General features: G+C 42.7%; 1 protein-coding gene across 3 annotated transcripts in view; it reads left to right on the top strand.

The window, feature by feature from the left end:
- FOXK1 (forkhead box K1) overlaps positions 1 to 15,810 on the top strand; it is a 1,462,137-nt gene that overhangs the window by 861,231 nt on the left and 585,096 nt on the right. For all 3 annotated transcript variants that reach the window (XM_044089495.1, XM_044089496.1, XM_044089494.1), the window contains exon 5: positions 1,720 to 1,913. In XM_044089495.1, the coding sequence (XP_043945430.1) occupies positions 1,720 to 1,913 (194 nt within the window). The remainder of the gene's footprint in view (positions 1 to 1,719; positions 1,914 to 15,810) is intronic.

The following is a 15,810-nucleotide window of genomic DNA, read 5'->3' on the forward strand; positions in this document are numbered from 1 at the left end:
TTAAGATGGAAAGTAAAAGTGAATGTATACCACTGTGAACTAGTGATGGGGCAAACCTTGCAGAGTAGGAAGTAGTACAACTGCAGTGGTGTACCACTGGGTGCTCAAGGATGCTTAAACATGAAAGCAGTCCACAGAGAGGGAGATTACATCAGTAAAAACTGGTAAGACATGTATGCCGTCTGTACATGCATTCTTGGCTGTGACAATGTTCTTAATACTTGGGCTCTGTGAGAGAGGAAACAAAACCAGCTGCTGAAGTTACCTGAATTATTTAGAGCAGTAAAGATGCATTGAGGAGTAAATTATGGCTCCTGCTGAATTCCTGTTATTCTGTAGTATTGTGGATGGCACCTTGATAGTAGCAGCTAGAGGGGAGAAGCACATGCAAGCATCATTACTCCACGACTCACAGTTGTGCAACATTGGTTAGACTGCATTAGTAAATGACGCAAGGACAGTGGTCTCAGCTTAAACTAAACGTAAAAAATTGTAGTGTAGTTCATTTTGATAAACTAGTCATTTCCACATCATATCATGCAGGTGACACATCCTCCAGACACACACTGTTTTAAGGGATCACAGCACTCTGGTCCTTGTCTGTTTATCATTGTAGTAGTTCAGAAGGCCTTCTTTGTGTCTCATCCATTTCCAAACACATCTCTGCTATATGTGAGAAAGTCTTAATTCCCCTTTGTTTATTTCTGTTCATACCTGTTATTGAATGCAGTGCCCCTTTTGTTGTGTATTTGTCTTAAAACATCAAACAAATGGAGTGACTTCATAGATTCCAATCTAAAATGATCAGTGACCTCAAGACCATGAGTTTTCCATACAGATAGGCAGTTCTTTCTTTGTTCTCATTGTCTTACAGACTCCTCCTTGCTGATCTGTCTCTAGCCTTTGGATCGATGAAAAGCATGACTCTCTTTGACCTCCTGTTCCTTTGCAGAGTAAATGGTTCAAATACCCAGTTAAAGGATTTAAACCATCATCAACAGATAATTAAAAAATGTCAGCATGATAGATTCATATCCCAACATATCCCTCATCTTTTGAACAAACTTGTACTCCATGTCAAGCAGAGTAGCACCCTTATCACCTTCAAGGAAAACCTAGATAATGGCAAGGATAGCTTCAAATTATTCTGCGATGTAGCTTATGTTTCCTTCTTGAGGCTAGAGGAAACTTTTAAATATGGATTTTGGCTGGGCTTGTAATGGTCTGTAAACTGATTGCCTAATACCTACAGATGGATGTATTTGACTTTGATAATTCCTGAACATTTTTTGTCTTGAAACCATCATTTTAAATTCATCTTATGACAGAAAATGTTTAGATTCAAATCAGTTTAATACTTAACAATATAGCAAGTGGGAGTAAAATGTAAAGTTTGACAAGTGAACATTTGTTAGGACTTAAACTTTAGGAAATGTCAACAAATCAGTAACTTAGTGCAATCAGCATCTATGCAGTTGTCATTTAAGAAAGTGCTGTTGCAACGCCCATGCTTGTTTTTGACTTTCTGCTAGTTACTTCTAATTTGTTCTCCTAGTAAATATTCAACAGGGAGAAAACAGAAAAATGCACATTTTTAATTGACCTTGTTCTGAAGATTTTGCAGTTTTCCTTTTTGGCTTTACATTGTAAATATTCAAATAAGAAAAGTTGCAGTTTAGTACTTATATTTTTCTTATTTTTCTTCATTTCCCATTATAGAACTCTATTCGACATAATCTTTCACTTAATCGGTACTTTATCAAAGTTCCACGCTCCCAGGAAGAACCTGGCAAGGGATCATTCTGGCGAATTGATTCGGCATCTGAAACAAAACTGGTGGAGCAGGCCTTCAGGAAAAGAAGACAGCGTGGTGTATCATGTTTCCGCACCCCATTTGGACCTTTGTCTTCAAGGTGAAGTTGCTTTTATTTTACTTGTCTGAATGCTTTTGCTGTTTGACTAAATCAATGTTGCTGTATGAATTACTGATCAAAGATCACTGCTGATGAAATATCAGGGGAGGAATGGACAGAACTGTTATTGAGGAAAGTAGCATTTTAGAAATCTGGACTACTAAGAAACTTTAAATCCTTTATTGTCCTGTCCATCCATTTTGACTGTTGGGTAATCCACCTCTGTGGATAATTCAGGATGGCAGCTTTTCCACACGGAAGCTTCTCCAGCACATGAGCCCCTCTCCTGGCTTTTGAAGTGCATTCCTCTTGTTCCGTCAATTTCATTTGCCACAATCCCCCGTAGACATGATCATCCAGTGTTTGTTCTTAGTGGTGAAGGTAAGTGAAAATTTTTTACAGTTTTATGTGTTATTTCACTGTTTCCTCGAATTATACCATTTACTTCAATCTTTTTCTCTCTGTTTTTACACAGACCTTCCTATGCCTATAGCTTTTCTCACAGGAAAAATAATAGTCTGTAATTCTTCCTCTTCTTTCCTATCTCTAGTTTCTTCCATTTTCTCTTCCTTACATGTATACTAGTTGTTTAGAAAGAATTGCGCTTCAGAAAGTGTACCAAATGCAGACACAAAATCTCATCCTGCCTGGGGCCAGAACATCTTCAAGCACAGTGTGCCATCTGCAAATCTTTCATGTCCAGGTTCCTTATAGATTGAAGGAACTAACTGAATTTGAAAGGTCTTCTCCCTGCCACAGTGGGAGATGTAGCCAAAGATTCATCTTCTCAGCAAGGTAAACCTCAATAGGAGCAACAGCAGAAAGTTTATGAGAGGAGGAGAGAAAGAATAGTTAAGAGGAAAAGAAGTGAAAGAAAACAAAAAAGATATGGCTAAAGAAAAGGGGAAGCGAAAGGTAATTAGACCATCTATGCCATCATCTTTAGCACCAAATTTTACCAAGCCATCTCAGCTTTCACCTTCCCTCACTTCCAAGCTGATCAAATCAGCCATCATGCAGACATTCATTGTCAACAGTTAACACCCAGACCATCATAATCTCTGACAAATCTCCAAGAAAAGACACTTTGTGAGCACCTACACCTCGGGTAGACCCACCAACCTCTGTCTCTGTCTTGGCAGTGGTGGGTCTAAAGCCGAAACCAATCCTGGATCCCTTCAGGTAAGTGCAAGCGGCACGCCTGTCCATATTATCCATGCATCCAGAATATTTGCCTCTAAATCCTTTGGAGCCAACTGTGTCTTGGTGCTGGCTATAGTGCCAAATTGGGCGCATTTACTGTATCAGGGTCCTCTGTCCTCAGGATGTTGACAGTAATCTTGGCCCTTGATCCAACTAGCCGTCTGTCACTGGGACGTGCTTTCTCCTTGGACATGGAGACACTTCTGCTGGTGTGTCCTCTGTACCATCCAGGTCCATGTCGGCATTCAAGTTCTTTGATAGGACCATTGTCTGTCTGGAAATGCAGGAAACAAATGCTACCTTGGCTCCAGCTACATCCTCTGGTATCAGTCTTTCAGAGTCTTTGAGCACAAATCGTTTGTCCAAAGAACAATGTAGCTCTGAGTGCCTTAACTCATCCTTCACCAAGGGCCCAGAGACGCTCCTGGTTCAGTGGATAACCCCCCCCCCCAATAGGGTTATCGGAAGTTTCCATGCAAAAGGAGAAGAACATTGATTCTGTCACATAATCACTGACATCAGACATATAAGCTTAGTTATCTACCGCGTTGTTTGTTATAGACCTTTTCATGAGACTACTCCATAATGCAGTTGATGGAGCAACTACAACAACAGCATTGCTGAGTGTTTTCATGCCTAGTTGTGGTAGTGTGATTTTTCAGACAATTTTAAAGCATCCTTCATAAATGCCTCTTACAATGGATCATCTCTGTCTAGTGTGAAGTTGAAGGGAAAACATTGATGAAGAATGAACAAGTCTTGAACGCATCTGATTTTGGAGTATGCTTTGAAACCCCTCAGAGGTGCTATTCGAAGAACCAGAAGGGTAGAAAAGGATTCTGGTTCAAGAAGTCCCAGTATTCATGTTTTAACGTCTCTTCGGATAGGGCCAATCAAGGCAGAGGGGTCGTTTAATGAACACTGCCTAGGGGCATAGTAGGTCTGCACAACAAAATGTTCAAGGGTCCCTTTTCATTGAAACCTTAACAGCACTCCTGAATGATTGCCTGACATTTCCCATTTAGAGGCAGTTTGGGAGCATCTAATTCTTCATCTGGAAGCTTGGTCAGCCCTCATGAGGGACAAATAGTTGAGAGCATCATATCCAGAGGTTACATCACACCATTCATTTCTGCCCCCAAAGAGAAACATCCTGCTCCTTATTTCATTCTGTCAGCAGCTGAGGAGGTGTCTCTGCTCCTGCAAAAAAGAGTCATCAGAGAGGTCCCACCAGACCAGAAAGGATCTTGAGTGTACTCAAAATTCTTTTTAATTCTGAAAAAGATGAACAACCTCAGGCCCATTTTAGACTTCAGCTGGCTAAATCTCCAGGTAAAGAAGAAAAAATTCTAGATGGTCTTTCTACTCTTGCAAGAAGGGGACTAGATGAGCTCAGTCAACCTTCAAGATGCTTATCAAGTTAGCTAAGCAATCCAGATGGTTTATTTGCTTTTAGCTAAGAGTCTACCATTACCAGTTCTGGTCACTACCCTCTGGTCTCACCACAGCCCCCTCCCCAAGGAGTTTGTTAGCTTATTTATTTATATTTGATTATATGATAACCAGGTAGGTGCAGTGTTCTGCAAACCCTTTTCAGGCATGAACCAGGCCAACTAGATAAAGACTAAACAAAGTTAGCTGATACGAGAAACAGGTAAATGCAGTCAGAATAAGATTTCAACCATATCGCATTAACATATTATGATTAGGCATATATACAGAATAAACCTTGGCAAAGAGCACTAGTTAAAAGTATGTATTGTCAGAAATGTAGACAATATTCAGTTGGTATGAGCATGTACAAATGACACTGAAAGAAAGTTTGCATGTGCTCTAAAAATGTTCACTAAACCATGCTAATAAGTACTTGATATAGTAAAGAGAAGTTACACACCTAGTGAAGAAGAAAGAGCAATTACTGTGGATTTAAAATACAAATGGAATGAACAGTGACACACTGAAGGTAGCCTCAAGTATTGTTGGGCTTAAAGAAATGGAGAAGTGGTACGAGAGAAGGCATTAATAGGTGTTGAGGTCATCCATTATCACAAAGTCATTTACAAGCATTGTCTTTAGTGAGATGCTTTTTAAGTAAATTCTTGAACAAACTAAGTTGTTTGATATTTTTAAAGTCCTCAGCGCTGTTCCATGTGGCAGGGACAATTTTAGGGAAAATTATTTCACAAATAGAAGAAGGCCTAAGCAGTGAATGTGCATAACTGTTGCTGAGGGAGTAGGTTTGTCTTATAATTCTTAGCTTGTTATGGAAAGAGAGGCAGTATATCTCGTGAAGAATATTGAAGATTATGGTTCCAAGAAAAAAGCCACTAGGGATCCAGTTATTTTGTTCAGGAGAGATACAGTGATATTGTCTGTTGCCACCAAGATGCATGACTCATAGGGTTTTGATGTTCATCGTGTTTCACTGCTGCAGTCATAACACTTGGGTTATCCTGCCGTCAGGCGATCCCGCAGTCGGCCAGAGTTCCAAAGTCTTGGTCCGGCGTCGGTTGCTGTCGCTTCTTCCCTGACGTCAGTGCGCCCGGAGGTATATTAGATGCAGCCGACGCCGTTTTCTCCAGTCTTTCTTGCTGCACGGTGCCCAAAGCAAAAGCAGGTCGGCCGACTCCTGAGATTTTCAATTCGATTTTCAGAACAGAAGTCTTCTATAAAGCTAAGTACCCCATTGGGGAAACTTTTTCTTGCCTCAGACCGATGTCAGTAAAAGTTAATAATTGTATTTCTTGTGGGAAGCAAATACCTCATAAGGATTTTCATTCTTACTGTATTCCATGCCTAGGCCCAGACCACGGCGTCACTAGTTGTCAGTTTTGTGCTAGATTTAACAAATGCAGTATTAAACGTCGGTTTGATTTTGCTTGCCATTACTTTGGCCGAAGGTTTAATTATACCATGCCGTCGGAACAACCGACGACCGGAATACACAAAAAACGCAAAGACAAGGTTAAGGACAGGCATCCGAGGCCAAAAACTGACGATGAAGCCTCTTCTAGACCGGTAGCCGGTTCTCAGTGAGGCGCTTTCGCAGCCCCTGACACCCGCGACCTCAGAGCCACAGGCTACCCCCGATTCCCATGTGGAGATGGCTAGGCCTCATGATACTCAAGTTGTTGGCCCTACAGATACTAACCCTTCAGATGGGTCCGGAGCCGCTGAGCAAGCATTGGCTTCTGAGGGTGTTTTCAGACCTTCACAGCTTACCATTACAACTTCTGCAAAGTCTAAGGCTCCATTAAAGACAAAGAAGCAAGTACAGCATTCACCTGGACAGGCCTCCATGCCTAAAAAACAAATGCTTAAAATGGCCGAAGACTTAATTACTCTGATCAGGGGTTCCCATCCCCCCCTGATAAAAGGCCTAGGCAGGATACAGACTATGACGCCTCTGACCAGGTTTCCATCTCTTCTGATTCCTCTCTGCCCCCCTATGAGGATTCAGATGCCGAAGAATCTGTTCCTTCAGCCTCTCCTTCTGAGGATTATTCTTTTGGGGAAACTTTACATACCATGAGGGAGCATTTCCATTGGGAAGGCCAGGATTATTCAGAATCCAAGAAAAGGCTCAGAGATTTTCTTTTATTACCTCAGCACAGACCCCTGGCTATTCCGCCAGTGTTAGATATTGTGGATGGTGTGTTCTCTGAATCCAGTTTAAACCCTGATTCTTTACCCCCTGCTCCAGTCAAGCCAGACAGGTATTACAGAGTCCCTGACTCTCACAAATTTCTTTATAAAAACCCTGCTGCTGATCCAGAAACTATTTCCCAGGGCCCCAAAGGGGTAAAGGCTTCTGCAGCTAAGAATCCAGTTCCCGCTAACAGGGATTCTGGAGCATTAGACAGATGGGGGAAGAAAGTTTACACTTCTGCAACTTTAGCAGTAAGAGCTTTAAATTGCCAAATCCACATGCTTAAATACCAACAATATTTAATATCTCTGCTTAAACAGAAAATTAGTACAGTTTCAGAACATCCTGACTATAAGTAAATGCAGGAATTATTGCATGCAACTGAACAAGTGGGAAAACATACTTTGCAATGTGGTTTTGATTCATTAGAGGCTTCATGTAAAGCAGCAGTTACAGGGTCGGTGATTCGAAGGCATGCTTTGTTAAAAGAACAAGCTTTACCTGATCATGTCAAGGCTAAATTATTGGATGCTCCTTTACAGCAGGATTTTCTTTTTGGTGTTAAGGCAGAGAAGGTATTAAAGAAAATGGAGGATAAGTCAAAATCTATGCAAACAGTGAAGGATTTCTTACAGGTGCAGCCACCTCGATTTAGTAGAAATTGGCCTTCAAAAAATTGGTCCTTTCCAGTGTCAGACAGACCACAAAGAGGCAGATACAGACGCCCAAGAGGCAGATCTTACAGACCACGACAGTGGGGTACACCAACCCCAAAAGGAGGTGAAGACAAGTCACAACCTTACAGGAAACAGTCCCAATGACTTCCCCCTTCAAATGCCAAAATCCTTCCTTTTGGCATCTCCCTTAGGGGGAAAACTAGCACTTTTTTCACAAAATTGGCATATAATCACCCAAGACTAATGGGTTCTGAACATTGTGTCTCAAGGTTACAGGTTCCACTTTCACACTCTACCAAGACTAAAAGGAATGCCAAACCTGCCACAAAATCAATGGGCAGAGGCACAAAAACAAATTACAGCCCTCATGGAAATGAGAGCTATTCAAAAAGTACCACAACAGGAAAAGGGACAAGGATTTTACTCAAGACTTTTCTTGGTTCCCAGAAAGGACAAAGCCTGGAGACCCATTCTAGATCTTTCCACTCTATATACTTACTTGGATGTTCCGAAATTCAAGATGTTGACACTGCAGCAGCTTCTTCCTATGCTGGGCAAGAAGGCTTGGCTGGTTACTTTGGACCTCAAAGAGGCATACTTGCATGTCCCTATCAGACAAAACTGCAGAAGATATCTCAGCTTCGTAGCTGGTTCAATGCATTACCAATTCTCTGCACTGCCATTTGGCTTATCTACTGCGCCCAGGGTCTTCACAAAGTGCCTGGCACCAGTAATTGCATTTTGCAGACAACAAGGAATTCAGATATATCCATACCTGGACGACTGCCTTATTCAAGCAGAGAGCAAGGACATTATTCTAAAGCATCTGACGTTTGTAAAAAGGTTGCTAATTTGCCTAGGGTACACAGTAAACGAAAAGAAATCAAAACTAGTGCCCTCACAAGAGATAATATTCCTGGGTGCCAGCTTAAATACAACGGCCCAGATGGCTTATCTCACGCCAGACAAGCAAGGACAACTGACTCAATATTTTCAGTTGTTGGTAACAAAAACCCAACTCTTTGCAAGAAAAATTCTACAGGCCTTGGGATTCATGGCATCTTGCATACTTCTAATTCCATATGCCAGACTGCATATGAGGAAATTACAATGGTATCTACTAAAAAGTGTTTGGACTCAACACTGCCACAGTTTAGAAGCAGTAATACCTCTAATTCCCTGCCTACAACAGGAGTTTCGATGGTGGGCACAGGCATGTCACCTCAACAAGGGACAGCCTTTTACTCTACCCACAGCCAGGCAGACACTAACAACAGATGCTTCGGATTACACCTGGGGAGCACACATGGCAGGAAAATGTATTCAGGGCAAGTGAACTTAGCTCAAGGTCCACCATGGATTTTACCTCAAACTCCGCACCTTCTGACTCAACAATACAATCAGATCCTGCACAGTCAGCTCAAAACATTAAACCTGGCTGCATGGCAGATTCAGTAGTCAGACAGACAACACCACTCTCTAAAGCTGTTATGGATGTCATTTTGGAGGCCAGGAGGCCTAGCACCAGGAAATCTTACTCAGAAAAGTGGAAGAGATTCTGTGCCTGCAACCAGGTTCAAAGCTTTGACCCTCTTGTCCCAAATATTCCTCAGATACTTCAATACTTGACTGAGATGCTGGACAAAGGACTGTCTTTCTCATCCATTAAGATCCACACTTCTGCCATCTCAGCTCATTACAACACAGATCCTCCTATTTTCTCTCATCCATTGCTAAAACAATACCTCAGAGGGGCTAAAAACATAAGACCTCCCCGAAGAGCACCAACACCAGCTTGGGACCTCATTTTTATCTTGGAAAAACTAACCTTACCACCTTTTGAGCCAGCCATTTCAGCAGAACTAAAATATATCTCATGGAAAACTGCTCTGCTTCTGGCAATAACTTCAGCAAGAAGAGTCTCAGAGTTACAGGCACTAATGGCAGTGGAGCCTTTCATAATTTTTCACCAGGACAGGGTTTCTTTAAGAACAAATCCTTCATTTATGCCTAAGGTGGTATCCAGTGTGGCTCTTAACCAAACTATTAATTTGCCAACTTTTTATCCAAATCCCCTGAATAAAGGGGAGAGGCTTCTGCATTCTTTGGACATACACAGACAATTACGTTTCTATTTGGACAAAACAAAAGCTTTCAGAAAAAATGAGCAATTGTTTGTAGCATATGCTGCAGGTTCACAGGGAAAGGCTATTTCAAAGCAGACCATTTCCAAGTGGATAGGACACTGTATTCGGTTCTGCTACACACAGCATGGGAAACCTGTTCCTACTAACATTAGACCACATTCCACCAGGGCAACAGCCACTTCAACTGCCTACCTTAGAGGAGTACCTACCAAAGATATCTTGGAGGCTGCAACTTGGAGTTCAGTGCACACCTTTACCAAGCATTATCACTTGCCTCTTTATTCTAGATCCAGAGCTGGCTTTGCCACAGTGCTGCAGGGCCTCATAGCCACCCCTAATCCTCTATAGAACCAGCCACCCTGACTCAGCTTTGGGATTCAACCCAAGTGTAATGACTGCAGCAGTGAAACACGATGAACATAGTACAGTTTTGTACCTACCATAAATTAGATGTTTGAGTGTCTTCACTGCTGCAGTCCAGGTTACCCAGCCGCCATCCCCTCTTTCTTAGCTGGAACTTATCTATACCTTTCTACCTATATTACCTATGTGGTGTATTTGCTGGTAACTGGAGGTTTTGTGGTTTACATTTTTGGCATGTTTTACTACCATTATGTATTGCCTTCCTATTTGGGGGCACCTGACATCTGGGGCAAGAAAAACTGAAGAAAATGGCTTCGGCTGCATCTAATATACCCCTGGCGCACTGACATCAGGGAAGAAGCGACAGCAACTGACACCGGACCACGACTTTGGAACTCTGGCCGACTGCGGGACCGCCTGACGGCAGGATAACCTAAGTGTAATAACTGCAGCAGTGAAGACACTCAAACATCTACATTTATGGTAGGCACAAAACTGTACTTTCTCAGTAGTTTGAAGTAAAGTGGTGTGTGAACAGCATAATGTGGAGATAGGGACTGTATATTCAGGCGTTTTGGGCTATTGTTCTTCTGGCTTCGAAGGTGAGGAAGTCAGAGTTATTTATTTATTTTACATTTATTTACTGGGATGGTCCGACTGGATACATGTCCATTTTCAGCGGATGCCCAGGGAGAGAAGCTCCACATAGACAAACATACATAGATTATACAAGAAATTAGAAAGCAATTAAAATATATAAAAACAAAGTGGTTATATACATTATATACATTGGTTTAGTAGTGTTCCTAGTAGGGACTCACATTTTTTTATTGTAGGAGGCTTTTAGCTGGTCCAAGACTTGAGTTTCAACATGTACATTAAAAGTGAGTTATTGATCAAGGTTAAGTCCAAGATACTCTTGTTGTTTGGTCAAGGCAGAATGATGCCCACTAGATCATAGATACTTAGTGATGTTCTTCGTGTTTCACTGTTGCAGTCATTACATTTGGGGTAATCTGCTTGCAGGTTGCCCTCAGTAAGCCTGATTAACAAAGTCTTGGGTCCTGCATCGGTTGCTGTCCCTTCTTCCATGACGTCAGGTTGTCAGGGGTATAAAACATGCCGCTGACGCCATTGCATCAGTCTTTCTTGCCGTGTGGTGCCCGAAGCAAAAGCAATTCACAAGTGCCAGTTGTCCGACTCCTGAAATTGTCGTTTTCGAGTTTCAGAACTGAAGTCTTCAACTTAAAGCTAAGTACCCCATTGGGGAAACGTTTTCTTGCTCCTTACTGATGTCAGTAAAATATAATAATTGTATTGTGGGAAGCAAATACCTCATAAGGATTTTCATTTGTACTGTATTCCTTGCCTAGGCCCTGACCACAACGTGCCTTGCTGTCGGTTTTGTGCTGTATTTAATCATTGCACTGTCCGTCATCAGTATATTTTCGCCTCTAAATATTTCGGTTCTCGGTTTAATTATCCAGAAATGTCATCGGTTAGCCATCCGACTACTGGGATTCAGAAAAAATGCAAAGATAAAGAGAGAGTCAGGCTGCCAAGGTCCAAAACTGCCGACGACGCTTCTCCTAAGCCAGTCGCCAGTTCGCCGGTACTCAGTGAGGTGCTTTTACAGCCCATGATACCCGCTACTTTTGATTCGCAGGCCTCTATTGAGACCCATTCGGAGTCCGGTATGCCGCGAGATACTTCAGCTATGGAACCCGCGGATGTCTCTACCTTGGATGGGTCCGGAACCGCTGTGCAGGCACCGGCTTCTGAGGGTGTATTCAGGCCTATGGTCTTACATATTAAATCGATACCTCCTTCATTACTAAGGCCTAAATCTCGATCCATGTCTAAAAAAATGATGCTCAGGCCCCTATGCCTAAAAAACAAATGATAAAAATGGCTGAAGATCTAATAACTCTAATCAGGGGTAGTCAACCCCCCCCCCTCCCCTCTTAAGAGGCCTAGGGCTGAGTTTGATTATGAATCTTCTGATCATGATTCTGTTTCTTCTGACTCTTCTGATGACCTAGATTTGTCTTTACCTACTTATGAGGATTCTGATGCAGAGAATTCTATTCCCTCTGCTTCCCCTCCTGAGGATTTTTCTTTTGGGGAATTTTCTGATTCAAAAAAGAGGCTTAGGGATTTTCCTCCTTCTACCTCAGCATAGGCCTTTGGCTATTCCTCCTGTAGTAGACATTGTTGATGATTTTTTTGAAATCCAGTTTGGCCACTGATTCCCTGCCTCCTGCTCCTAGTAAACCTGACAGATACTACAGGGTTCCTGAGTCCCACAAGTTCCTTTTCAAAAATCCTACTGCAGATCCAGAGACTATTTCTCAGTGGCCCAAGGGCATTAAGGCTTCTACTGCTAAAAATCCTACCCCTTCTAATAGAGACTCTAGGGCGCTGGATAGATGGGGTAAAAAGGTTTATACTTCAGCAACCTTGGCAATCAGAGCTTTAAACTGCCAATTTCATATGTTAAAATATCAGCAACATGTCATTGAATTGCTTATACAGAAAATGATGTTGATTCCTGACTGTGTGGAAAATAAAGATTTACAGGACTTAATGCATTCTGCTGAACAAGTTGGAAAACATACTTTGCAGTGTGGTTTTGATTCTTTAGAGGCCTCATGCAGGGCTGCTGTTACTGAAGCTGTGCTTAGAAGGCATGCTTGGCTTAAGGAGCAATCTTTGCCTGATCATGTTAAAGCTAAATTGTTGGATGCTTCATTAAATCAGGACCGCCTGTTTGGCAACAAGGCTGAAGAAGTTCTTAAAAAGATGAAAGATAAAGCTAAGTCTATGCAAACTGTTAAAGATTTTTTACAAGTGCAACCGCCTTCCAGGTCTTCTCAAACCAAACCCAGACACAGCAAAAACCCCAGGTTTTGGTCCTAGGGGACTCTCAGAACTAAGCAGTGGGGGACCTCCACTTCCAAATCTGGGAACAACAAGACACCCCCCCCTATGGTAAACAGTCTCAATGACTTCCTTTTAAAATTTCCAAGCACTTATCTTCTGACCGCCCCTTTGGGGGGAAAGATTGCTCTTCATGCAAAGAACTGGGATCTCATAACCCAGGACAAATGGGTTTTAAATATACTGTCCCAGGGATACAGATTACATTTCCACACGTTGCCAACACCAAGTGGGTGGCCGGACCTGCCCCCAAATCAGTGGGCAGAGGGTCAAAAACAAGTACTTTCTCTCTTAAGCATGGGGGCTATTCAACTGGTACCAGAAGAGGAAAAGAGACAAGGTTACTACTCCAGACCTTTCCTGGTACCCAGAAAAGACAAATCATGGCGTCCAATCCTGGACCGGTCTACTATAAATACCTTTCTGGAGATTCCAAAATTCAAGATGCTGACTTTTCACCAATTACTTCCTATGTTAGGCAAAGACGCCTGGTTGTCAACACTAGATTTAAAAGAAGCATACCTGCACATCCCAATCAGGGAATCTTGCAGAAGATAATTACGCTTCAAAGCAGGCTACACGCATTATCAGTTCTCTACACTGCCCTTTGGCTTGTCTACTGCACCCAGGGTTTTCACAAATTGCCTGGCCCCAATTATTGCATTTTACAGGCAAAGTATTCAAATATACCCATACCTGGACGATTGTCTAATTCAGGCATAAAGCCAGGGCATACTTTTAAATCATCTGGCATTTGTAAAAAGGGTTCTAACTTGTCTGGGGTACACCATAAATGAAAAGAAATCACAACTGGTACCCTGTCAACAAATTACATTCCTGGGAGCAAGCTTGAATACAACTTCCCAGATGCCTTACTTCACACCAGAAAAGCAAATTCATTTGATAACCTATTTCAAACAAGTGGCCACAAAAACCCTGCTATCTGCAAGACAAATACTGCAAGCTTTGAGGTTCATGGCCTCCTGCATTCTTCTAATTCCATATGCAAGACTGCATATTGAGGAAACTACAGTGGTATCTAAGAAGCCTATGGAGTCAACATTCTCACAACCTAGAAACAATGATACCTATCATACCTTGCCTACGCCTAGAGTTCCTCTGGTGGGCAGAGGCCTGCCACCAAAACAAGGGATTACCATTCACACTACCCCCTGCCGCCCAAATACTAACAACAGATGCATCAGACTATGCATGGGGGGCTCACCTGGCAGGGAAGTGCATTCAGGGCAAATGGAACCCAAGTCAAATGCACCTACATATCAATCAAAAAGAAAAGTTACCTGTACAGAATGCTCTGATGGCCTTCAAGGACTGCATTCTTCCAGGACAATTAATGGTAAAGACGGACAACACCATGGTTATGTGGTACATAAACAAGCAGGAGGGTACACATTCCTACCCCCTCTGCAGACTAGCCATGGCATTGTGGAACACAGCCTTGAGCTACCAAGTGCACCTACAAGCTCAATTCCTGCCAGGAATTTTAAATACACTGGCAGACGGACTAAGCAGAAACCTCATGGACCCACACGAGTGGAAACTGGAACCAAGGATTTTCAACATGTTGACAAGCGAATGGGGGAGCCCAGACATAGACCTATTTGCCTCCCCCCAGAACTACCAATTGGACATGTTTTGCACAAGGACTCCCCACAAACAAGCTTGGAAAGTGGATGCTCTGTCCTTCAGGTGGAAAAATCTATCAGTCTACGCCTTCCCCCCGCTGCCTCTGCTCTCCAAAGTTCTACTAAAATTCAAACAAGACAAGCCAAGGATGATTTTGATTGCTCCAGACGGGCCGCGCCAACACTGGTGCCCCCTCCTGCGCAGTGTCTCGCAGTTATCTCCATGGCACCTGCCTCAGACCCCTTCCCTGCTGTCTCAGCAGGAGAACCAGATTCTGCACCCTCAACTTCCAACATTGAACCTTGCAGCCTGGCTAATTACTTAAACTCACCCTTATCATCCCTCAGCAAACCTGTGATGGATGTCATCTTAGAGGCAAGGAGGCCTAGTACTAGAAAATCTTATGCTGAAAAATGGAAAAGATTATGTGCCTGGAACCAGTCTCAAGGGATGAGCACAGCAGCGCCCAATTTACCTCAGATTTTGCAATACTTAACTGAGATGCTTCACAAGGGCCTGTCTTTTTCCTCCATTAAAATCCACGCCTCAGCCATTTCAGCTCATTATAACACAGAACCTCCCTTCTTCTCTCATCCTCTGCTCAGGTAGTACCTCAGAGGGGCCAAAAATTTGAGACCACCCAGGAGAGCACCAACCCCTGCCCTGGGACCTTAACTTTGTATTGGAGAAACTCACTTTACCTCCTTTCGAGCCAGCTGCTACTGCAGACTTAAAATTTATTTTGTGGAAAACAGCTTTCCTTTTAGCAATCACTTCAGCTAGAAGGATATCTGAATTACAGGCCCTTATGGGAGTGGAGCCTTTCATCATCTTTCATTCAGACAGGGTGGCACTCAGGACCAATCCATCCTTCATGCCCAAGGTGGTATCCAGTGTGGCTCTTAATCAGTCCATTCATTTGCCAACATTTTTTTTCCCAATCCACAGAACAAAGGGGAACGGATTCTGCATTCCTTGGATGTGCACAGACAACTTAGATTCTACTTGGATAGGACCAAACCTCGAAGAAAATCTGAACAACTGCTGGTACCATTTGCTGCAGGGGCAGAGGGGAAGGCTATTTCAAAACAAACCATTTCTAAATGGATAAGCCATTGCATTCATTTCTGCTATAAGCACCATGGAAAACCTATCCCCCAAGGGATCAGATCTCACTCCACCAGGGCTGCATCTACTTCTGCAGCCTTTCTCAGAGGTGTTCCTATCAGGGACATCCTAGAAGCTGCTACCTGGAGTTCTGTACATACTTT

This window comes from Protopterus annectens, chromosome 12.part0, assembly GCF_019279795.1.
Source record: "Protopterus annectens isolate FY-2018-M chromosome 12.part0, PAN1.0, whole genome shotgun sequence".
Lineage (NCBI taxonomy): Eukaryota > Metazoa > Chordata > Ceratodontiformes > Protopteridae > Protopterus > Protopterus annectens.